Genomic DNA, 25,412 nt, shown 5'->3' with positions numbered 1-25,412 from the left:
GACTAGCCTGAAATCACAGATTCAACACCAAAAATGCACAGAGGTTGAGCCCTGAGCTGACACCCCTGTCGTGCGGATGGGGGAAACTATGCTGATGAGCAGCCCACTATCTGGGCAGGCAGGTGCTTGACATGCAGCAGTCCCTAGCTGCTCTCCACGGCCAACCCAGGCCTTCCCCAGCCAGTCAGGCTGCAGCCCTGCACACAAGCCAGCAAGTTCTTCAAAGCTTTATAAAGAAATGCTCACCGCCGTGGTATTTTGCAGCGATTAGGAGTCTACAAAAGCAACACAAAAAGTAAAGGTCCTTCCATTAGCTGCTCTGCTGATATCCCATAGTCACGCTCTGCCAGCAATTCTATCCAGGGTACTTTCATTGTGCGAAATTGAGATGTCAGAGGTGCAAGTCAGAAATTTTGTTTTCTTCAATGCACTAGCAGTCAAGATCCAGACAGGGAGGTAACTGATTTGTTTAAAACAAAGTGGTGACACCTCCCCATTGGTCTGGCAATGAGGAGAATGCAGGCAGTTTTCAGGCTCCCTCTCTTGCAGCCATGAAGGTATCCATACAAAAAACAGCAGGACTTTCTCTTCTCCAGTACTGGATTTTGAAATGTCTCCACTGTGAAGCCAACTACTCCACAGCTTCAAGCAAATTTCCTTCAGCTGGCTCCCACCACCAGAATGTGCATCTGAGCAATCAGATCCAGAGAGAAAGAATATTCAAGCTATCTCGATTTTAAGTAACCTCACCCACAAAGCTCTAATTTCTTGACAGTGTCCTAGCCCTCAGGCTGACCTGACAGGGGAAAGAGCATGGTCAATTTTGACTTGCTTGGAGTGCTGCTCCTCTCAGGAAAACTGTCGCGTTGTCCTTTCTGATGCCTAAATGAAAGTGTGAAACTGTGACATGCCAAAGCTGAACTGCTTCACCATCAACTAGAAGCCACGCTTTGCTCACCTGCACACACCACTTACTATTAAACAAAGAAGTTGCTACAGAACTTTAAACTACGAGAAAGAAAGGTTTCCAAAGGCTCTTTTGATTAGATATTTGTATATAAAAAAGGCAATAATAATCTATCAGATTCGTAACAGGCTCTCTCCTGCATCCTGAAAACAAGCTGCAGCTTCTTATCTTGAATAACTGTTCGAAAGCTAGGTTGATGCAATGACTTTTCCCCAGCGCAGTATGTCAGACAAGGCTTGTTTTGGCGTGGAAGTGTCTTAAATTAAAATGCAGTCTCCAAAGACTGCACAGAAGCTGGTTCGCCTTCTTTGTAGTGTGGCAAGGAAACCGCAATTTAAAAATGCTGGAAGCTACAAAATAATGGAGAGGCTGGAATTTGCCAATGCTCAATTAAATGTCAATCCCTTGCACCCATTCTTGGGGCAAAATTAGCATCAACTTTTAGATCTGGGATGAACCACGTGATAAGTACTACCAGCATCAGGGTTCTAAAGCAGGTGTCCAGTATCATGTTGATTTTGCACTTCCTTCACATCAATCATCACAGAAATGCTGAACCCCGCAAAACTGGGATTTGAGGACAACGGATCGTAAACACCTCAAAATATCTGACAAAATACAGAATTTGCTGCCAGCCATATATACCCACGTTCATTACCCTTTCCAGAAATAAAAAAAAAAAAAAAAAAAAAGGGTTGTACACTTCATCCTTTTGAGAAATGAGCGATTTAAGGAAAACCATCTCCCTCCACTCCCTTGCATTCCTATGGGCATTCTGTCATCGGGCTCACATTATCCGCACAAGTCTGCGCAGAGGCCAGAGACAGCCTGTCCCCTTCCCCCAGGGACAGCAGCTGAAGGCACACACCTGAGGCTGAGGACAGTACCTGGAAGACTGTGAGGTACCTCTGTGGAGATCCATCACCTGCCAAGATGCATTTAAGCGTTTCATTCAGACAAGAAACAAAAAGACTATCTACCCCTCCACAAGAGCCAAATGGCCTTTAAACAGAGAAGCTGTCCATTAGGACAGATGGACACACTGCAAATCATGTTGCCACCTCTACATCTGGAAGGTTCAATGTAAGACCAGCTAGGGGAACCCCTCACCTTTTAAAAAGGCCTTATAAGAAGACTGACAAGGCTCGTGCGGGAAAGAAGTACTTTTTATCAGACCTAATAACACAGTTGGGGAAAAAAGCAGTCTTATATGGACTTGCAAACAAGCTTTTGGTCACACTTACCAAATAAGCTATATTGTCTAATAATAGTCACCGTGCTTCTACCAGCAACCTTGCCTTGTTGATGCTCCTAAGCCACCACAGATGCAACAGCATCACTTAGAAAAAGGCAGAGATAAAAGTGAGGACGACACCACTTCAAATTCAGACTGCTCAAGACACACCTCTCCTCCTTACGTTGTACCTGCCATTCATACCCCTGGGGTGAGCAGGGAACGTATTCTTACACAAAAATGTCTGGAGTGGATGAACTTCCAGGATGCCCACACATTCACTGGACATTTCTGTAGCCAACACCTGTCCTTAATTACTAGATCACCTATTCCAGGCAGAACTCATTCTCCTGGTTCACACAGGCTACAAGATACAACCACTGGAAAACAAAACAAAAAAACCCAAAACAGGTATCAATCAATTCCTCTATTTCCAACCGAGATATCTGGGAAAGGAAGATCCCTGTAGAGTATACATTTTCAGTGAGTAAGTCTGTACAAGTAGCTTTGCTCCCCCCAGATGACTTGCATGCTCTGAAGTCAAAGATGGGCTCCAGGCAAAATTTCAATAACAACGACAGATACAAAAGAAAAATTTATCAGTGAAATTAAGCAAAGCTGACCATCTAAGCCAGAGAATTACACTCTGGACAACTGTTTCTTTCTCAAATAATTAAACTGATGGCTCTTCTAGAGGAAGAATTAGAAATAAAAGAGGTGAGAGACAACACAAGATCAGTGAACCAGGAGGACAGAATCACCAATACAAGGGACTGCATTTAACCCCTGCATTTCCAGGGTGAAGTGCCAGAGAAATTAGGGCAGGGAAGGATGTAGGTATTTTTGTTGTTTCTTTCACAGATTTTTCTTTCCTCCCCTTTTTCTCCAAGTATTTCTATCTGCAGGAAGTATCTCTCCTCTCTACATCATGAAAGCACCCACATATTTTACACTGACAGATGGTACTTCACAGTGTAATATCAAAGGGAGCTTCACAAGCCAAATTAAACCAAGAGGGAGCATGCCTCCTCCTTCTTCACTCTCCACTCATCCCTTCCTTTTTAAATGTCTCATGATCAAGAGCCAAAACATTTCTTCTCCCTGCCAGAATTTATGAACTGAACATATCTCAGGAAAGACTGTAAAAGCAGAACCTTTTTAAGATTGCAGATTGCATCGTCAATTAGAAATTAGCAGTTTCTCTTGAAATTCATGAAGGATATTCCTTTCTTCTCCAGCTCGTCTCAAACTTGAGGTAACATCTGTCAGCACATTCCTTTTGTATGCATTTAAGAATTATTTTCAACAGGAGTATAAATGTGAAGATCTCTCTCCTTCATCCCTCCAAAATTCTCGATCCTTTAGCCCTTTTATAGCCCTGCTCGCTGCACCCCAAACTGCAGCACTGTAATTCAAGGTACTAGCAGATAGGCACCACACTTCCACTTCTCAAAAACATTTTCTCCAAATTTTAAAGACAAACCACACTTAACCAAAAACCTGGTAAGCCCATCGGCTAACAGTATTTTTCTTCTCCAGGCAACTTAAGAGCTCATCAAACCTGTCTTCATGCAAGCTAGGTGGCTACATTTACATTATAATCAACAGAGAATTCATCTTACAATGAACTTGCCCCTCTGGTCACAAGACTTGTTCTCCAGACACCATCAACTTATCCATCAGACCTCCTTTGACTATAATGGAAGCTTAGGCAAGTAACTGAGACATACAAAGTAACGTTCTAGACACCTGAAACTGATGAGCTAAATCCCAGCCTAAGTGTCATTACACTTATCTTGGATCCGTGAAGAAATTAACATCTAGAAAAAAACCACAGGAATTCACCCAAAAGTACACATCAAGTTAAGAGTAGAAGCAAGTACAGCAGCTGCCTGACTTGCAGGATTACACCACAGTCCTGTGCTTCGCTGTGGTCAATACTTAGATCAGGCACAGACATTTACAAGCATTAGTTACATCTTCATAGGCAGGCAGGCATCCAGCTCCTATTTAAGCACCCCCCTTTCCTTGGAAACATAGCTCAAACTGCAAGACGAAAAAATTGCTGAGTGACAGCCTATACTCCCTGTACCTATTCAAGCTGGTCCTGCCTGCTCCACAAATAAAAACATCTTCCACGTGTTATGCTTCCAGCCCACCCACGATAAGCAAAATTTCAGTAACTCTCCCATTTATCTTCAGTTTAATTATATGATTTTCTGTATCAGTGGCTACAAAAGCCTTGTTTACAGTAACCCATTAGACTGTCACATTAGAAATAGCGTTAATAGCTTTCCAGTCTATGAATAAATCAAAAAGCAAATTACAACATGCAACCCTTATCTCCAGCTCCTCCTCCCAGTGAGGGTCTGCAAACAGCATTTCCTGTTTGGTACTCTGGAACCCAAGGCTCTGCCCACATCCATTGGGTCAAGTGCAAAAGTAACCTGGCAGTATTCCCATACAGGCATGTATAAAAAAAAAAAAAAAACAAGTGTCCCATTTGTCCTCTTGCCTACCCTTTTCCTTTACGCTCTCCATTTGCATGGTTTGTCAACTACCAAGCTGCTACAGGGCTCGGGTTTTGTTCCAAGTTTCAGATTAATTCAATAGAGCCTACTACCTCTGCCTAAGAATAGCAAATGAAAACACTTTACTCTTGCCTGACATTTCTATCAATAGAGAAACAAATTAATCAGTAGCCCACCTCTAACATTTGTCACAGAGGTGCTTTTCCGCACTGGATTCATTGCTGTCCAAGGCCCAGTGCAAGATTATTCTCTGCCCAGTACAACTATCATTTATAAACACATGCAAAAAAGTTAGCAAATCCAAACAACTAGAGTGCAATAACTTTCTCCAAGACTGATTCTATATGAGGAAGTAGAGGAATTCTATTTCTTAATCCTCAAACAGTTTTTTCCATTACTAATTTCTAATGTAAGTAATAGTTAATGATCTGAGTTAACAGCAATGCTGTGGCAGTCAAGCAGAACTTTTGTTCTAGTAGATCTCATCCTCCAACCTGTTTTCATTCATAGCTTGGTAGGGAACGCTAATGTTTTCTGCTCCTCGAGACCCCAATTCTTCTGTTTACCTCACTGAACACTAAGCACTTCACTAACTGCATGCACTGAAACCAAGGAAGTATTTCACTCTGCTCCTCAAGAAGTTATAAAACTCAGTCAAGCACTCCAAACAAGCTGATGCTGTGTCTGTTCAGTCAGGGCTTCCAGCGGCATTTTCAGCCTTCTTGGCTCCAGCTCTAGCCTTATGATTTTCATTGGCCACACTGGAGGTCTTAAGACAAACTTCCACGTAACTCTTTCAAAATCTGCTGTACCCTGGGAAAGGTACAGACAGGTGCTTTCTGGGAACTGAGCTTACCCAGACTATTTTAAGCACCAGGAAGTGTTGGGTAACATGCTTTCCATTCGAGGAACCATCAGCTGCTCTATACAATCCAGTCTCTGCCTAGGAGATTTTATTACTGCAGTAAATAAACCTAAGGTTCCTATTTACTGTTCAGCTGTCACCATCAGAGACATTATGGCTTGAATCAGTCCTCCAACAGGGAGATAGTCTGCATTCAGTGATGATACATATCAACACCATCAGCGTGACTCCACCAAGCACTGTCAGCAGCTATCTTCTGCTCTAAATCTCTGGGTTTGCCCACCTCAAGTGTACTCCTCTTACAGACTGTCAGGGAACGATTAAGGGTTGTAGAAGGACACAGGGATCCCCTTGAAATATCCAAGGAAGAGAGGAATCCATTTGAACTCTCACAATTGCTAGCATTTCTTTCCTCACCCACCCCAACACATATTTTCGTTACGCCAGCTAGAGAGAGGCAGCTGATACGTGGTCGCTATCACTCTCCACCAGATCCCAGCAGTTTAGCAGTCAAGAGTTCTAAGCAATTCCTTCGGTGCTTCCACTTTTCTCACCTATTTATTCTGAGAATCAGAAGTTGTGAATGCATTTCTGCACTTTGCTCATTCAAATTGAACAGGGATGATAACAACAAGGGAAAGTGACAGCTGCTGGTGTCCTGGCGCACACGCACTGCAAGGTGGGGCTCCATTCCAAACACACAGGGATTACCAGATATGCAAATATGTAATGATAACAGGGACAATAACAGAAACAATACCCTGGAGTTTGTTTTCTCTTTTTCGATACATACAAAGTTTTTCACCTCTCCCCTACACACAGCCAACAAACATCCTTTTTGTTCCCTGTTTCTTCATCAGGCAGCTGTTTTTTACAATTCACTCCGAAATAGAGGCTTTCTTATAACCAAGAAGCTTCTGCAACAGAACAGAGCTACTGCATTGAGGACTGCAAGACAATACGAACATTGTATGGCAGACTAGCATATTTGGAATAGCAAGTTCAGCTTCGCTGGCATATTAAGGGAACTCTGACAGAACAAAGGTTTTTAACGTTGATTTTTGGTTCTTTCATGTTAAAAAAAGAAAACCTTTTTGCTTTTCTTTTTTTTTTTTTAAACAGACAGGAAAAAAGAGACACGGCAAATGACAGGAAAATTCTTCTTGACAGCTGCCAAAATGAATGCCGCCTTTCATTGTTAGACAGTGCATCTCTTCTGTAGATTTAAAAAGACTTTACAAAAGAGGTAAGACCTTGTCTAAATTTGAAAGTTAATTCAGGATAGAGCAGTATGCAAGCTTAAAATGCAACGCACATTTTTGAGTAATTCTCCATTTAAACATACATTTCTGAAGCAAAGCGCCTTGTTCAACTTACTCCATGCTGAGGACAGGTTATACTAAAATTGGAACATGTCCCTGCTTTTCCAGAGGAGGAGTTTCCATAACACGTGTATTCAGGAATAGCCATCCCTATGCAATTATTCTGGCATAATTCCAAGTGTAGATACGCCTTAAGACATTGTTTATCCTTATAATATAGATGGCAATTTTTTTTCTTTAGGGAGCTACTCCACTAGCTACTAGCACAGCCAGATAGAGAACTATAGTTGTCCCAGTAGCAGCCCAAGGCCCAAATCATTTAACCTTAGGCTTCATAATTTTCTGTAGCTTCATTTCATACATGTCATGTATCTGGGCCAATACAAAAATTTGGTCTTTCAGAAACTAAGCCTCATACGCCACGGGAGAACACAAAATATGGAAAAGACAGATGCTGGGGCTAGTTTTATTACCCTCTGAGTAGCATGGTTGAGCATCTCCTGCCAGGCAGAATCAAACTGACGTTTGTCATCTTCCAGTAGCCTCTGCTCAGCAAGCGAAATGGTCTCTTTTGCAGCACGCAGCACTTCAGTGGCCCTCTGAAAATCCTGAGTAGCCCTCTGAGCTTCCAGCTGTGCCTAAAAAAAAGAGAAGTTGGGATCAGAGACAAAGGAAGTCTCACAGTCACGTTTAGAAAATCTAGCACACTAATCCCAGGACTTTAAAAACATCACACCAGCATGACTGTTTCCCAGCCTTTTACTTGGAAGTGAGGCATATTTCCTCGCTGAAGCAAGTACTGCTAAGACAGCAGTTCCCACCCAAACAGGTAATCTGCAAAGAACTGTCTCATGGTGTTCATAGCCAAGAAACCGCACAGCTGATGGCCTACAAATAAGCACCTGGCTGAGCGATAAATACCTTATGATGTAGGCTTAATCACTGAGAAACAAAACAAAAGAAAATGCAATAGCAAACTTGTAGCATGTCAAGAATACATCAAGAATGGCACTCCCTGAGTTTAGTCAGGATGGATTTTTATCTGGTGCACCATTAATCACGCTGAGGAAATGTTTTGGAAGCATTACATTGCTATAAAGCATAAACAAGTTTTCTGAGAAGGTAGCTGCTAATTCTTCCGACATTCTTCTATTCTGCTGTCTCTGGGACACAACTGGTGCAGTAAGTCCTCAGTACACAGACACGAAGGTAACCAAGGGAATTTGCAAGGCATGTAAAACTCTGATAAAGGCCCTGCTACGTCCTTTGTGAACTGCTGCTTCTTTTCAGCACAATAACACAAAGTTTGAGCTTGAAGGAAGCACTTCCAAGTGTCTGCATGGATGCATGGAAGCAAGGGAGAACAGAGTCTTCTGGTGAACTATATGGTTCTTGCTGTGAGAGCAAAGACTCCTCCAAAACAACCTATGACCTTCCCAGCAAAGCAAGCACAGCTTAGAAGCCATCTAATCAATGAGCTGTGATCTGTCTTATTCTGGACCAAAAAAAAAAAAAAAAAAAATCTCCAAGACATCACTTTTACAAACCACCTTCATCTCTCCTGAAGGTTTTAACAAGGCTCTTGCAATATCCAAATCCCACTCTGAACCCTCGTCAAGTAAAATGATCACACCCCATCCCGCAGGCTGGAGCCACCTTTGTTTTTCACAGCCAAGCATCAGCCCTCCAGGGTCCCTAACGCGGCAGCAAGCCCTTGCCTACTTAGCCCCAAAAGGGAGAGCAGCCAATAAATCAGAAACAATGCCAGTCAATACCGCAGGTTTCAGTAGTACCGTGGTGACAAAAGTCATCACAGAGTTCAAGCAGCCTGCAGTGCTGCACTTTAGTACCAGCGATAAGTCTTAACATGTTCAAAATAGGTGACTCTGCAACGAATAGACAAAAAATATCCATAAACAGGTTACTGGTGTTGGCTGGGTTTTGGGTGGTTGGTTGGGTTTTGGGTGGAGTTTTTTGTTTGTTTGTTTTAAAAAGATAGAGAGGTCCTCTCTTTTTATAGTTATCACTGAATGACTGGCAATTTAAACATTTAGGCTTTCAACCATGCAGGTTTCACACTGTTTTTCTTCATCAGAAATTTTTAATTTCTGAATCTTGTGTTCATTTGCTGTCTTTTAACTATATCAGCACTTTACTGCTCTAGAGCCCTTTTGAGGTTGATGCACAAATACCTTCTTTAGTTCTAAAGTCTTTACCTGAACTTTTCTACATTATATATTCAATAAATTTCTATTTTAAGTAGTATTTTTGTGCTGGTTTGCACTGAAATACCACCCTTCAAATGTAACCTTCACATTCAATTAATTGAACATCCATCACTGTGAAGACAGTTTTTTGTTTACACTTCAATGATTTTTTTAAAAAAAATAAACTGGAATTAGCCAGTTTATACCTATGGGAAATGTCTTTGACCAGACATGACTGACAGAACAAAATAATGAATAAAAGTTTACATGTCATGATATACAGAGAAGGAGTCTGAGGCTGAAACAGGGGAAAGGACTCTGACATTCAGAATACTAAATTGAGGGAGATTAAGTCTTATGAATAAAGGAAGAGGTTTTAGTGTGAAGAAACGATGGTCATTTGGGAAGTGGCTAAGAATCCCTGACACAAAACGGGGAACACAGAACAACAGCACATTTCTCCAGCAAATAGCTGGCTATACCTCCCCAACACCAGCTGCATCCAACACCTTCACACTTGAGACACCACAGTATTTGTAAAGGTAATGGAAAAAACCCTTCCCTCCCTGCCCCGTGGCAGGGGAGACTGACTCCTAATTTAAACACAAGTCTCAAAAGGAAATAAAGCACTCTAAGTTTCCCTCACAATGTCCTGAAATAGCAGCAAAATCTTTTTACTTCCTTCCCCCTATCACACAGAGAGGTACTTCACCCCAAAGTGACCGTGGAAAAATAGGAGTTATGTGTCAGAGGTCCCTCGGCTCCTAGCTGGGGAGGGAAATCACAAGTCATCACAATCAGCTCAGTAATTTCCTTCCAACCAAGGTCTTTGATGCACTTCCTTCTGAAGTGGCTGTGGGTGTTTTCAACACAAGAGAAATTCATCTAACCATGCCCTTTGCTGCTTTCAGGCAGCTTACACCACACCACCCTGCCTAAAGTCTTCGTGAAGAGCCAGGGCATTAAAGTGTTAATTTCTATGCAGGACTGCATATCCCAAAGCAGTGCAGAGCTTTAGGCCAATATTAGTGGATGAACAGCATCCTCGTGTAAATTCATCATTAATACGGTCTCTTAGGAAAGTCTAAGAAAAAACCTCACACATTACATCTCACCACCACCCCAGTCACCAGCTACACGTTTCAAATGTATTAACACATTTTATAAATTCAAAATAAGCCTGACTAAAGAATATTACAACTTAGCCACTAATTAACCTAAACCATGGTACCCACCAAACACAGGAAAGCCATCTGAGGATCTTTAAACAAGGCTCAGCGTAAGCTTCCAGCAAAGGACACAGCAAGAAGCCTGAATCTTAGTCCCCAAAATATCCTCCTCTGAATTCTCAAAAAAATTCACAACTTTTTTTTTTTTTTCTTCCAGTAAATTTGACCTATGCTAGTAAAGGGGTCAAATGCAAATAAAGGCCAAAAGTTTTCCATAAAAATAGTTTGAGATGGGATTTTAAAAAGTGAAGTAAAATGCAAGTCTCCAGTAAGAGCCTCCACCAACTACTGCAGAATAGGATGTTGGGAGGAAGAGCAGGAGTGATTTTCATGGAAGACCCTACAAGGGGGAGCCAAGGTCCCAATAACTTCCAGGCAATACAGCCATCAAAGCCTGGCCGCAGTGAAGGCTCCAGGAGCGGGCCTGTCCACACAAGACAACTTACAAACGCAAGAAAACAGACTGGTGACCTGTTCCTAGCACAGGCAGAACCGCACCAGCAAGTAACTGCTTTCGAAACTCTAGTAAAACCAGATCCCAGGGGCAATGCAAGCACAGGAGAAGTACAGTTTTCTCACCGTAACTACATCAGCACTTGAAAGTTTCTGTTGGCACAGATACCCGGGTCAGGGATCAACACATCTAAGCTAGCAAAAAGTCTGCAGAGCATTAGGAGCTGAGTTACTAAATCCCCAAGGAAAACAACATTTAGTGGTAGCTTGCAGTACTGGTAGCTCTTCTAATGAAGCCTCTGAAGCACAATTGTCTGCACAGCAGGAAAACGTTCTTTACGATAAGAAAACCAGAAGCTAAATTTACAATTAGGCTAGATTACTTGCACGAGGACCTGTAGGACATTGAGAGCCGAAGCTGTTAACAGGTGAGCCCAGAACTCTGGCCACGTTCGACTTCATGCCCCGTAACCGTGTGGGCAAATGGAAAACTGAAACAAAACCATACTTAAATATCCTCTCCCAGATGTATTTGTTGAATTCTACTCTGCAATGGCAGTTTGGAAACACTGGTTTGGAACACAAAATGCTTTTTTGGTTTAAGCAGAAGAGTTAGTCCAAATAGCAATTTAGCTTCAACAGTTATCTGTCCTTTATTTTAAGCACCTTACTGAAAGCCTGGGAAAGAAAAAAAGCCAAATGCTAGAGTAAAGAATAATACGTTAGTCATTAGAGAACCATCAACAGGTTTGTGGTTTTGCCAGTGTGAAAAAGGATACTCAAACACTTTTTAGTTAGTACAGTTACTCAGTAATTAGCATTCATTTAAAACTCCCTCCAGCATGTAGAAGCTGTTCTGCACCATCACCGACAGATTGCTCTCACGCTCTCAGTCTCAAGCCTGCAGGTCACTGTTGGATGGAAGAGCGAGTAGCCATGTTCTTCATGTGCTTTTAAAACCAGAGAGAGCAACAGGAGCTCACATATCCATCCAACCTCCTGACATTGCATATAAACATCATCATTTTAGACAGCGCTTGTTCCTCTCAAAAGACCAGAATTCAAAATTCAAAAGAATGGCTAAAAACTATGTTATTTTGCTTTCAAGCACAAACTGGTGTTTGAGTTGAGAGAGGTTTAGCCCTGAGGTAGCACGAGGGAAAACGCACTAGGGATGAGGACAAAAATCTCTGAGGGAGGTTGGAAGCAAGTGGGATGTCAACTTTCTGTCCGTCACCCATATCGTTGGTGCTTGATGGAGTCTACCCAATATAGAAGTGAGCGTCTCAAAGTCAGAAGGAGCTAGGCCAGTGAAACCCCTTATTGAAAACGAGAAAACCTTGACACCTTGGGAACTGGGGAACCTGTGCCCCAGCTCCCACTGGGAGCTTATTGTGCTTCTGTGCTTTCTGCAAGGAAACTCAACTGAATGTCTTCACCACTGCAGACCCTTCCCCTAGTAGCGTAAAAGTATAAAATGGGACCCCTTGATAAATTCAATTAAGCAGCCACAGAGGTCTCAGCTAAGGAGAATCCCACAGCACTCTGTCACACGCTATCCACACAGAGCACCAACTCTTTCTGCCACTGCGTTCATCCCCTCCTCTGCAACTCAGTACTCTACAAACAACCTGCTACAAAGAAGTCTCCCACAGCAGTACATCCCTTCCCTACAACAAGCAGCACACCCAAGAGTCCTGCTCTGCCCACACAGTCCCCTCCTCCCTACCTCTCCTCATGGCCGAGAGCTTTCTCTTGGCCACTACGCACCCTGTGCTCTTCTGCAGAGGTGATCTCCTCTCGCCAGCTCATCCCACCATTGATCCCCCTGGCGCAGATACCCACAGCCCCAAACTTCCCAGACAGCTCGCAAAGACTCAGAGGTGAGACATAGTAGCACACTCACAGAAGCGAAGGGAGCGCTGCGATATAAAATATGCCAATTTTTAAAATAAACAATGATGTAAAATTAAAGGAATACTGATGAGGTTCATAACTGCAAGCTATTAATGTATTGCTGAAATGAGCTCAGTCCTTACAAATCCCTTTTGGGGGGATAAAAGCTGCACCCTCATGAGCAATCCTCTGCTTGGTCTACCCAGGGCCTTACTTACACAGAAGGGAACGATGCGCAACAGCTGGGTTATGTTGTTAGCTAACAATAGTGATGGAAACAAAAAAAGCTAGGCCATGGCAAGCTAATAGAAGAAAACAAAACCAGGCACTTTTTAAAATGCAGTCATTCTTCTGGAATTGGCAACAGCATACAGACAGATTTTCAGGCCAGCACAGACTCATCTGCTTGTCCACTTTCAAAGCAGAAAACCCTGTACTCTTTAATTATGAAATACAATTTTCTGTTTAGTCCACATAGCTTTTATTGTCCCAATCCCCCTTTGTAGGTCTGCTGGGCAAGGGCTCTGGACTAATAAGAGGATTTTTTTCCCCACCCTACCACACAAAGCTTGAATCTTCTGCATTAACATCAACCAAGACAAATACTCCTTTTCCTCATTTCAATCTCCAGTTTTTGGTTTTGCCTACCTAGTTATATGGGACCGCACAATATCGCTGACACCGACACACGGTGTGACACAGCTATAGCATTCCTCTGAGGTTAGCTGACATCTAATAGGCCCTGGTGGACACTGCCCAGCCTCTGACCCATGAGCACACGTGCATGCAGCTAACAGCCAAGCCAGGTTGCCAGAAATAGATGCGGAGGGTACATTTGGTAGGGCCAAGCGTGCTACAGATTCTCTCCCCTTCGCCAGCCTCTCTCGCCAGAGGATCAGACCACAAGCACCGGTAAATTCATGAAAAGGGCATCACTGGCAACCAGCACATTTCCCATTAGAAGTGACTGTCAACAAAGATCAGTTATTTGAAAATATTTAAAAAACAGGTTCACCTGGCTAAATGAGAAGCCAATCTCATAACCATGCTGCCAAAGTCTCAACACCCACTTTCTTTCAGCGTCTCTGCGCAATTGCCAATAGAAGGCACAAACAATCCCTGTTTATAAAATCGCTGTAAGCTGGAGCGTGAAGGGAACACACAGCTGCTGCTCAGAACAAGGCACCGGCACATCACATGCTGGCCCAAGGCCTTTGCTCTAAAAGGCACTTGTTTGTTAATGTGAAACCAACGTCTCTCCCACTCATTAATCGTTAAAACAATAGTTTAATTGCTACCAGCAAATACTTACTTGCTCACTATCAAATAGATAACGATTAACTGGCTTCCAGTCACACTCTTCAGAAGGAAGCGAGTTTCAGATGTTTCCACTCTGGCCCCCTCTCATTCATTTAACAACCTCCCACGGTTAATTTGCCGTGCAAAGTACAACAGGGAACGCGGTTTTAAAACAGGAACATTCCTCCACCAGTCGCCCACCAGAGTTGCCATAGCACTGCCTGTCCTCAGGGATCACTCTGATGGCGGTGACGGCACTGCAGCATCCTGCACCGGCTTCTGGCAGGGACGAGGACAGCAGGATCACCACTCCTTGACCACGGCATACCTGTCTTGCCCACTGCTGTAGTGGGTTCAGTAATTTGGAAGCCTACAAGGTGAAGGCAGTAAGCGCTTGCTATGGCGTTCACATAACTAGCTGCTGAGTGCTGCTATTTTGGCTGCAGTTTCCCTCAACCTGTTCCAATGCAGCTGGCAGCCGGCAGCAGGAACAGCAGCCCAGACGTCAGCACAAGGGCCCATAACGCTCAACGTCCTAACAACAATCTTGAAACCTCCACAGCTGTACCCCTGGCAAATCTGCGGATGATACTAACTTAGAGGAGGTGGTTGAAAAGGCAAATGGCAGAACCTGAAGCCAGATGGACCTTGTGAAACTTGACTGGGCCAAGAGAAACCTCACAAGGTTCAGCAAGGAGAAGTGTGGAGCCCTGCACCTGGGGTTGAATAATCTCATGATCAGCACAGATGGGAAGTTCAGCCCTGCCAAAAAGGACCTGCATGTTACAACGGATGCCAAGCCAAAAAAGCTAAAAAGGTGCACTCTGGTTGCAAGTAAGGCAAACCATGTCCTAGGCTACATTAAGAGGGCCACGGCTGGCCAACCCTAGGAAGCTATCATTTATCCCCACTCAGCGCTGGTGAGGTTGCACATTGAACACTACATCCAGGCCCCCGAGTTCAAGGGGATGTCAAGACCGGGCCCAGGGGCATACAATGACTCCTATGAGGACTGCTGAGGGATGTGGGCTTTTTTAGTCTAGCAATGAGGAGACTAAGGAGTAATCTAATTAGGTGCCAGCTAAAATTTGAAGGGGAGCTGCAAAAGTGACCGAGTTGAATGAATGCTTCTCAGCAATATTGGATGGTATAACATGGAGCAATAGCCAGAGATGGCAGCTTGGAAGAACATTAAAAAAAACAAAACCAAAACAAACCAATCTTTCCTATCAGGAGGGCAGCAGTGTGACCCTCAGGCAGGTTACCCAGAGAGATTATAAATCTCCACCTCTGGAGATTTTTGAGACTTGGCAAAGCTATGGTTGATGCGGTCCAGCAATGGTGGCAGTTCTGCTTTGAGCAGGAGGTTGGATCAGATGACCTCCAGAGGTCCTGTACAACCAGCATTTCTATCAAATACCACCAATTTTTCTTACAGTTTATCAAAAAACAAGGAACATAGTTGCAAAAAATTTGCAGTGATGCTGAATGTTCTTCTAGATTCTCAGACCCATGCATTTATTTTCTTGAATAATCAGAATAGTGGTATAGTTGGGCGATGGCAGTTTTGTTTGCTTTTTTCAAGGACCATGACCTTCCTTTCCCCTCTCCCTACAGGCTAAAAGCTCCAAACCAAACCAGAACTGAAAGGTAGTAAAAAACAGAAACCCTCTCCTGCTACAGGCCACGTACTGGCTGCTTATAAACAACTTATAAAATCCAAAGTCTCGGGAGTGATCTCATTTTGGCAGATATGTGAGGCTTTTTGTGAGCTATATATTAATCTGTGATGGTTATTTGCATTACCCGACAGAAAATACAGTCTCTCAAGAGCCTGAAACACCCTTTTATCCTTTAAGCTGTTTATTGAAAAGGTATAAAATTGTACACAAGTTAAAATTTGCTTTTTCAAAAGCAGATTTGAAGATTTTTATTTGGGTGGAGAAGGCAAAGGGGAAGAAAAGGTGAAAATAAGCCTTGCTAGAGCTTTTTGGAGCACAATCCATTTCCTCCCTGCTGCATAAGTAATGACCAGATGTCCCTTAGTTTCTGCTTTTGATTAGGTGTCTTGTTCTTGTGCTGGGCTTTTTGGTCCCATCCATGTATCCACCCCTCCTCTTCTAACAGCTTAACTGTTACAGAACTGACCTGACTCCTGGCTCTGTTTTATTTTCTGGTAAACCTGTAGTCTATAAAAAGGCCCAGGAAATCAGAGTAGACCTACAAAGCATGTTCTGAGAGACATCTAGCTCTGAGCTACAGTTAGGCGATATGTGTAACTCTCTTAAGACAAGATCACAAGCCATATTCCAAGAGGCAAAAAGTTCAGGGCACAACCTGCAGCTCGCTTCATTAGCTACTTCTGTTACTGGCATACAGACAGTTGGTCTCCTCAAAGACAGAATCCCACTTCCCTTCTTAAGAAGCTATGCAAGGAAATGAGAAATAAAATATCTAAACACAATTTCCTTAAACGCTGTTAAGACCAATCCTGGGCTGGACCAAACAATCAACTTCCAGCTCTTCTCTGTTCTCTGGCAGCTCCCATCTAGGCTGTACACTACCACCTTGTGAAATGAGGGCAAGAACATCATCTCCGAGCCAAACGTTGCCACTATGCACTCAGTCATTTGAAACCTACTGGACTCCTCATTGTTTTTAAGCGATCTAGCTCCTTGCCTCACAGGAGCAGGAAGGCGATGCTTATTTGGGAGCAGAGATTGTACAGGTGATACTACAAAAAGCTTTTTGGCCCTCCCTCATTTTTCATGAGGTTGTTGTGAGATGTTGGTCTGCTTGGAGTCACTCACATTAATTAACAAGTCTATGGCACCAGAATATGACAAATTGTTCATCCTAATGTCATGCAGACACAACCTTCTTGGGCACTCACTGCCATCTGCTTGTTAGCTGTGCACTTGTTTGTGGCCAAAATTATAAAGCTGCTGCCTTCTGGAAGAGGGGATCATAGAATGTGTCCAGGTTTTTCTCTCCAAGGTAAAATAACTTATTAAGAGAGAAAAATATCAAGATAACCCTCCCCCACCATATGCACCTGTATTCTCAGGGCTTAGGCAGTGACTCAGTGAATCTAAGGTTTACAGATGGTTTCTAGGTTTACAGAGGCTCAGCATGCTCATCTACACCTGGCAGCAGCCTCCTTTGCTGAAATCAAATATAGAAGCAAGGAACAAATGCCCACAAATACATGCTACATGATTTACACAGCCTGCCTTAGTGGATTTTGCTAATTATCCAAGATAATAAGTGTTCAGCACATACAGATGCAACAGATACGTTCAGGAGAAACACCGGATCGTTGTCTCACCTAATTGCCACCAAAACAGCAAATGTTTCTTCACAGAAGTTTCCAGAGGGTTGGCGAGCAAATGGCAGGCTGGTTCTGAAAACACATCTTGCGCATGCATGGGTACCGATACAAGCAAAGAAAAGGCACATAGGTAGGAGCTTCACCTGAGTTATGGGCTGTTCTGGACATGTTCTCCCAGTCCCCAGAAAGCCTCACACCCACCAGCAACTTCCCACCCTCAATAGCAGGGACGTCCTCTGGAAGAAAGGCCCAGGCTGACCTTGTACATCTTTGACAGCATGCTCACAGCTACTTTTGAGACAGTCATTTTCCTACGGGACCTGTTGAAGATAATTAATCTATTGACTGTTCACAATTTTTCCTCATGGAATTATATATGTCTCCATGACATATGTGAATAACAGGCTTGCTTCGTTTAAAGGAAAAAGTTGGAGGTGGTATCCTGGACAAACAAAGGACTAAGTCCATTCCTTGAAGAAAGAGGTCTAGGTAGCAGCAGGACCAGCCAAAATTTCAATTTCACTGCACAGCAATAAAATCCTCCTTTAAGAACAAACCATTAGCACCCTTTACTAAGTGAAAAAAACGAGTATCAGAAGCATACACAGCCAAAAAAGGTGGAACATTTCTTCCACATCCTGGCAGTGAAGTTTATCTTCTAACAGGAGAACTGCAAGTTTGCTGCAATTAAGAGAGAATTTTCTTACAGAAACTGAGTCAATACAGAGCCATTCCCACACATACTACAGACAAATCAAGACTCTCTGGATAATCTTTTCCAGCAAGAACAGACAAGAGCTCATAAACTTGTACTGTTTTACTAAAAGACATAATGAAACACACCCAGAAGGCAGTAACCAGCATCCATATCAAGATTTGTTTTGGCAGCAGCCCCCAGCATGAGCATTTATCATTTCATAATAAACTCCCACCTATTTAGACCACTGTACACTATAAAGACTGGGGTGGATGAACAACTTCCCCAAAGTTGCAAGGCTTGTGCTGCCTTCAGCAGTCATGCCTGAGCAATTACCATGCAAAACAGGTACATAGGATATCACCCTGACCTCAAGTCACCCACGCTCAAATGCCAGCTACTATTTTTAACAGATAATTCTGTCTGTGGCTTACAATCTCTTGAAACAGCCTTTACTAGTGGCCAGAGAAGATTGAGTGGGGAAACAGTAAGAGAGAGCAAAGCAAGGCAATCTTTCCTTTAAATTATCATTGTTTCAAATGCTGTACATTTGCCTTTTGGCTGTAGCTATGTAAAGTGCTACAGCTATGCAAAGGAACCCACAATGTAAATCTCTTGGGTTTTTCCAAATTGAAGAGGATGCAAAATTATGTTAATCAAATCTTCAGACAACAGCAGAGGAGAAAGGAATTCATCTCTTAATTTAATATCCCAGCACCCTTTGCTTACACCTTCGCGCCAGTTCCAGCATCTGCCATTGCATCTGTGGCTAAGCATAACAGCCAGATCACCTGTATCACTTCTTTCCGCCTAAAGCAGTTGACATCTAACAAAAAAAAAAAAAACCCAAAACATAACTTTCCTGCCCTAGCCCTTTTCTTGTTACTCCAAAGAGAACGGAGGGCATTTCTACACCAACTTACCCCAGTATTCCAGTATTTCAGACCTACTTGCCTAACACTTCTACTATTTCACAACATAAAAAGAACAAGAAAAAACATTCTCGAAGGGTAGGGAAAATGATTAGGTCATTGCATTGTTGACAGTTACTGGAGAGGAGGTTGAACAGCTAGCTGGCTTTGTATTGCTGCCATCCAGAATAGCTAAGAACTGATGGATGCTTTGTGGAGTGGGAGAAAGAGACACCAAAAAAAAACGAGAGCAATTTTTTTTCATCTCTTTAGATAAATTCTTCAAAACACTTAGATGAATACAGTATTTTCTTCTACTTCTGGAAAGAAAAGCAGAAGAGGGAAGAACCTCTAATTTACAGTGCACAGCTAACAAATCTAAATAACAAACCCCACCAAGGCATGTCTTCTACTAATGATGAGAAGACCAATTACAGTTTTTGCATCAATAGCTTATATGAAGTAATCATCTGTCAACAGAATAGCGCTCACAAAAAATGAAAGCGTAGGATGTGTAAATACCAACCCAAAATAACTAGACCTGTTCACCGAGGCATAGAAAGCACAGACAGACACAGAAGGTCTAACTTTTAGAGGGGGCACATATATGCACAGAATTTATTGATACAGGTATTTCAACAACCAAGAGGCTAAAAATTAGTTCCTACTACCCAAAGGTGCCAAGAACACAGTAACTGCAGGTGGTTTTGCTACAGATGCCACCTAGCCTGCAGGGAATATAAGTAACAGAGCACTGAATATGAACCAGGTAAGGATTTTTTTCAGTTCATCTGTGAAGTAGCAGCTGTTAGTGTTCCCAAACACAGGGCAGATTTCCAGCTGCCCAGGATTAAGAGGGTAGAAACCCGCCAGCCACTCTGACCTACTATCCTGAATTAGCAGGGCTGATGGAAGACAAACACATTCAGGAGCTTTCCTTCACAGATCAGATCTTTGGCGTAACTTTCCAAATCTGACCAGGCAACACCTGTTATCTTCTCAGCAATTTAAGGACAGCTAGTTTGAGACACTCGAATATCACACTGCTCAACCAGATGACAGAGCCAGAACACAAATGTAAAATTATTTACTTAAACCTTAAGGCCTCAAATAACAGCACTAATAAATCAGCCAGGCAAAACCCAGCTGGTTGAGCCAGGCAAGGCTCCCTGAGCTCCCTGTTTCCCAGGCATCATGTCAACTTTGGCCTGAAGAAAAATGCAACAGAACCATAATGCAAGACTTGAAATACAGTTTTCAGGTTTTAAGCATTCAAGTGGGGTAAACTGAACACACTGAGCACAAGCTCCGTCTGGCAGCAGTGAAACACTGAGCCATATGTACCTGAACACAGGGTAGCGACTCCTACACGCTGCTCCCAGGATTTCAATCACAACTGTGCAAACATGACAAGAGAGTACAAGAGGCATTCCATCAAATTTTGAGTGTGGCAAAACATTTTCTTTACTTAACCCAAAGTGCATCCTACTTTAGAAATAAAGTTTATGAAACTCGGTGGATTCCCTGGTGGAAGTCCAGGAAGTGACTCCTCACCCTCTATAATAAAATTACTGATGTCAGATTCCCTTGCTTGGCTTATTTCTTCTTCAGATGGGTGCCTGGCCCCACAGCCAGCCACACACCATGTGGAAAGAGAGATGAAGAGAGATGAATATACTGAGAACGCCCCTTGGGATCACAGCAATGGGAACTCCACATTTCACAAGAGGATTGACGTCACATCGACATGGTTTCCCCAAGATTTAATGATGTGTTTCATAACAAAAAAAAAAAAAAAAAAAAAAAAAAAAAAAAAAGGGTGGAACAAGTTTTCCCCAAAATTTAATAATGTTTTTTTAAAAAAAAAAAAAAAAAAAAAAAAAAAAAAAAAAAAAAAAAAGAGTTGGTGGGAAGAAGGGGTTCAGGTCTAGAGCAGGTCCACAGGGAGCAGAAAGGGAAAAAGGACACACAAAATGTCTAGGCCATCAGCTACAACCCACAGCCTCCACACTTCATCATTTCAGGCACCACTTCTTGCACAGCTCTCCTACATTTCATCTTCCATGTCTCCTTTTCCTTTGAAGCACCCCAGCCATCTCTTGCCAGGCAAGGCTTGTGCTGCGTGCCTGCCTCCCTCCCGTACCTGGCCTGCCCCAGCGCTAACCGAGGCCATCGCATCAGCCTCCACCCCACGGACAAGTTTGTCAACCACCAGCAGGTAAGTCTCAGTTCAGGAAGGGAGCTGCTCCCCTGCCTCCGAATGGCCTGTCCAACCCACCAGCCTAAGTAATCCAAAACCAAATCACAGCCATTTCTGATTGATTTACACACCTGGGGAGTGAGCCACTTCTCACACCATTCACCCCACCTTCCTAAACCAGAAATCGTTACATCCTCTATCCTCACACTACTGTAGGGCTCCCCAAGACCCATGAGGGCAGCTGCAATACAGCATCTTCAATTAAAAGGGCAAACTATCAGCATAGGCAGACCACAAATAACATAACCTGTATTGCCTGCCTAAACTGATTATTGTAAATGTCTGGAGAAGCAATGTCTATACAGAATACCTTCTGCTGGCTCCACCACCATAAACATGGGTGGAAATACTCTTAGGAGCCTATGGCAGGTACTGACCCCATGTTGACAGTTGTTCTCATTTTGTAAAAGGGACACTTTTGCACACATTGTTTTCTACTGCTTTCTCCATGTGCAAGATGAACAACATGTAAGAGAGACTGGAATTAACAGTCCATTAACAGCAGTGTTGTGAAGTTGATCATTACTTACCAACGAAAACACAGCATTGAACTATAGCCACGGAAAGCAGTCAAGTGTTCTGGGTGTGGGTGTTTCTTCTTAACAGTTGGAAGGGTTTGTAGAAGGTTTGTCAAAGTCAATTTTCAAGTTTCTGTATCCTTGCTTTGAAAATGTGAATCCACCAGACAGCTTTTTGGTTTCTAAACAGTTAACCAGAAACACTCCTTTGGCCAGGCAAGGTCATCTGGTTGTTCCACTGTAACTGTGCCAATAATTTTGCTTTTACTGGCTCCATGGCAAGTTGCCAAACAAGAATGCAAGTCTGTCACAGCTCTGCTGACATTTAATTTTTTGCTTCTCAAGTTTCCTCTCTCTCCACCTTTTTTTGCCAAGATAAGCTTACTAGATAATACAAATCAGTCTTAACTCCTTATTGTCTTAAACACGAGCATGAGGACTTCGGCTCATAACAGTAGGGTCACAAAGGAGATTCCTTATGACATGGCTACCTCCAACATATCAATGGATAACACATCCAGTGCCTAGGAACCAGAGGGGAAGACCTGGATATCCACCACTGCTGGATCTGGACACACCCACACTCAGTGCTGCCCTCCTGTCCACAGCAGAGCCAGATGGTGCTGTGATCCAATTAGCTCTCACTCACTGAGCAAATTTGGATGGGAAACTTGGGTGCTGCAGGAATTGACACTGGCAAGACCACAGTTTCCAGTTCCTAATTAATTTTTAAGGGTGATTGACAGTTTTGAACCTCCAAGTTACTTGAATTTAAAAAGCTTTTGTCTCCTGAGCTAAGAAAGTTACCATCTGTAACATTCCACACTTGCCATACTACTTTCAGACATCTCAAGCTGAGCACCTAGAAACTGAGATGCAACAGCCACTTTGGAAAGTTTCATTCATTTATAGGCACTGCAACCTTGACTTCTGCAAAGAATGGGATCAGTCTCATCTGCTGAGGAAGAGTCTTCCAGCTAGGTAAATGTGCTTTTACCTGCTTTCACCCCTCCCACTTTCACCATCAAGTGGCCCAGTTCCTCCTCAGTTCCTGTTCTGCAAGATTACAGCAGCTACTTTTCATTCTGATTCACTTTGGATAGAAGATTAATTGAACCACTTGATTGCAGGACTCACCCGACAACTTTCAAATGGCTAAACAACCAAAGATGAGATGGCTAACTCCCTCTGCATTTAAGGAAGATGTACAAATGGCTAAACAACCAAAGATGAGATGGCTAACTCCCTCTGCATTTAAGGAAGATGTACGTACCTCAGAAGGCTTTCCAAATGCACCTACCTCTCTCTTACCATTGCCTACAGTCAGTGATTAAGGGCCTTAAGTCTTGTGAAGACAGGCAGGATGAAAACCCAGGATCTGAATATCTGAAAGCTCACCCCTAACAATTCTTCACGCTCTCAGCTGATTTCTTCAAACAGATGTAGCAATCCAGTATAAAATATTACATAAGTGAAAGATTGTTAGTGAGATGAGAGGAAGGAGTTCTGCTACATAAAAAGTTGCAGTGAAGGGGACAGGTTAGCTGTCCTTGCTGAACACAATCTACTTGTCCATCAACTGCATTTCCTCTCAGGTATGCCTAGACTTCAGCAGGGAAGAACCATCGGTACATACCAATTCCAGCCTGTTTTTTCAAGCCTTCCGAGATAAAATGGTGCTGCTTAACACTTAAGGAAGTATGCCAACAACATGAAGAGTGACCCAAGAGGAAGCAAACTATGCATACCCGTCAACATATTGCTCTCTGAACACTTGCTGCAAGTGTTAGTGAGAGATGTATATAGATATGAGCTAGCATAGATCTTTCATCCATTTTTGCCTGAAGCAAGTTTTCTGACAGTTTTGTAAGAGCTAAATGGGGAGGGGGTTGGAGAATATGACAAAGCAAAACCATGTCCCTCCCAAATAAGCTCAGTACTAAAGCTGACCAAAGCATCCACACCTACTCCCAATCTGAGCCAGTATTGGGAACTGAAACACAACTCACTCTACAAAAAAAATGCTCAGTAATAGGAGGTAAAGCTTAATTAAAAGCAACACTGCCAGGGCTTTTCACTACAAATGCATGGATTGTTTCATTTGTGCGGGTGGGTGGGAACACATTTTTATCAGATCTTTTTTTTCCCCCAGCAGAAGCAAAGCAGAAAGGCAAGTCCTTCTGTTCAGTTTGTCCCTGGGTTCACAAGTGATGACGTATGGATAACAGTGTTTTAATGGCACCTCTCACCCAATGACCTCAAAGTGCTTTTACTTCCCTTAATGAACTCTGCTTCACAGCAGCTTGACAGCTCCATTATACATGGGAAGTAAGAGAGAAACAAAGTAGTTTATCTATGCCATGCAGCAGCACAAAATCGGCTCCTACCAGCCCAGCGATTTATGCAACAGACCACACTTGCTTTTGCACAGCATCCTGTCCCAGAGCGTGCTGTCACCAGGAAGGTAACACACTTCTCAAACTCTACCACCTGCTCCAGCACTATTGCGGATGCTATTGCATAGGTGCTTTGCAGCCCTGCAAAATGCTAAGTCAACAGTGGTTTAAGACACTCCTTACCTCAGAGGCTCAAGACCTACACTGTTGTTTACATTATTAATGCTTCCTTGCAACTTCACCCTTCTTCCCCATTACCTTTGGGCAAGAAAAGTCTAATTGTCTGACTAGTTGGCCAGGGAAGCAGATTACTAGAAAAAAAAACCCCAAAAAACCAAAAAAAACCAAACCAAAAAAAACCCCACCCACAAAACAGACATGGGAAGATTGATCTTCCCAACACTTAGAACCTGGACCACCTGGACCCTCTGGATTATAGGAATTTCATGTTGCTGCAGCATGGTCATTGCTTGTGTACATACATAATTATCCACTATGCACCAAGGTTCTTCTGTTGAACATGTGCATTATGGCATAAGAACAACATGAAAAGACAATATGCTGAATGCAAAAAAGTTCTTGCAGCAGAAATACATTAAAATTTGATTAAACAACACATTTGGATCAAAATGCTCCAAACCAGTAAGGTGTGCCTGCGATCAACACAAAAGGCCCACTAGTATAGCAAATGAGGAATCACAACAAAGTCATCTTGGCAGAAGTCGCATGAAATCTACAGGAGCAAGAATACTGGCCAGCTCTCACTTCAGTCTAGGCAAAAGCTGAATATTACTGCTTTGGTGCCAACAGGCAGCATCTTGATTCCCTGTGCCACCACTTCAGAGGACAAAGCGCTCCGATCCTGACGCTAAGGGACCATTGTTCTGTTAAAGCAAAGTTTCACCCTGAGATAGGCCAAGCTGAAATTCTCTTGGCATACATTACACAAACAAGATGCTACAAGGCTCCTACATGGGAGAATTAAGCTGTTTTGAATTCACTATTTTCTGGCAGCAGAGGATTGCACAAGATGGGGGTAAGGGTGAGGAGACGAAAGGGCTCAAGGTCCTAAAGCTTCTCCAGGGAAGTATTTGACTCAGGGACCTGGTTTTTGCTGACGCCGCATCAGTGCCCTCATAACATTTTAATGTGTTTTATCTTAATAAATGAAAAACATGTAGTTCCAGAAGAGAATCATGCTGGTGCCAAGTGAAGACAAGCTCCTCAGTATGACTAAATACAGCTTGCATCAGCCAGCTCACCCTGCAATTGCCATCTTAAATGCAAGTAACTGCA

General features: G+C 43.0%; 1 protein-coding gene across 1 annotated transcript in view; it reads right to left on the bottom strand.

Annotated features, from left to right (window-relative positions):
• Positions 1 to 25,412, bottom strand: part of SH3BP5 (SH3 domain binding protein 5) — a 54,943-nt gene that overhangs the window by 12,919 nt on the left and 16,612 nt on the right. Inside the window, exon 4 of the mRNA XM_009640202.2 lies at positions 7,393 to 7,557. Coding sequence (XP_009638497.1) covers positions 7,393 to 7,557 — 165 coding nt within the window. The remainder of the gene's footprint in view (positions 1 to 7,392; positions 7,558 to 25,412) is intronic.

Source organism: Egretta garzetta, unplaced genomic scaffold (genome assembly GCF_000687185.1).
Source record: "Egretta garzetta isolate BGI_Z169 unplaced genomic scaffold, ASM68718v1 scaffold96, whole genome shotgun sequence".
NCBI lineage: Eukaryota > Metazoa > Chordata > Aves > Pelecaniformes > Ardeidae > Egretta > Egretta garzetta.
This window is presented reverse-complemented; position numbering and strand designations above follow the sequence as displayed.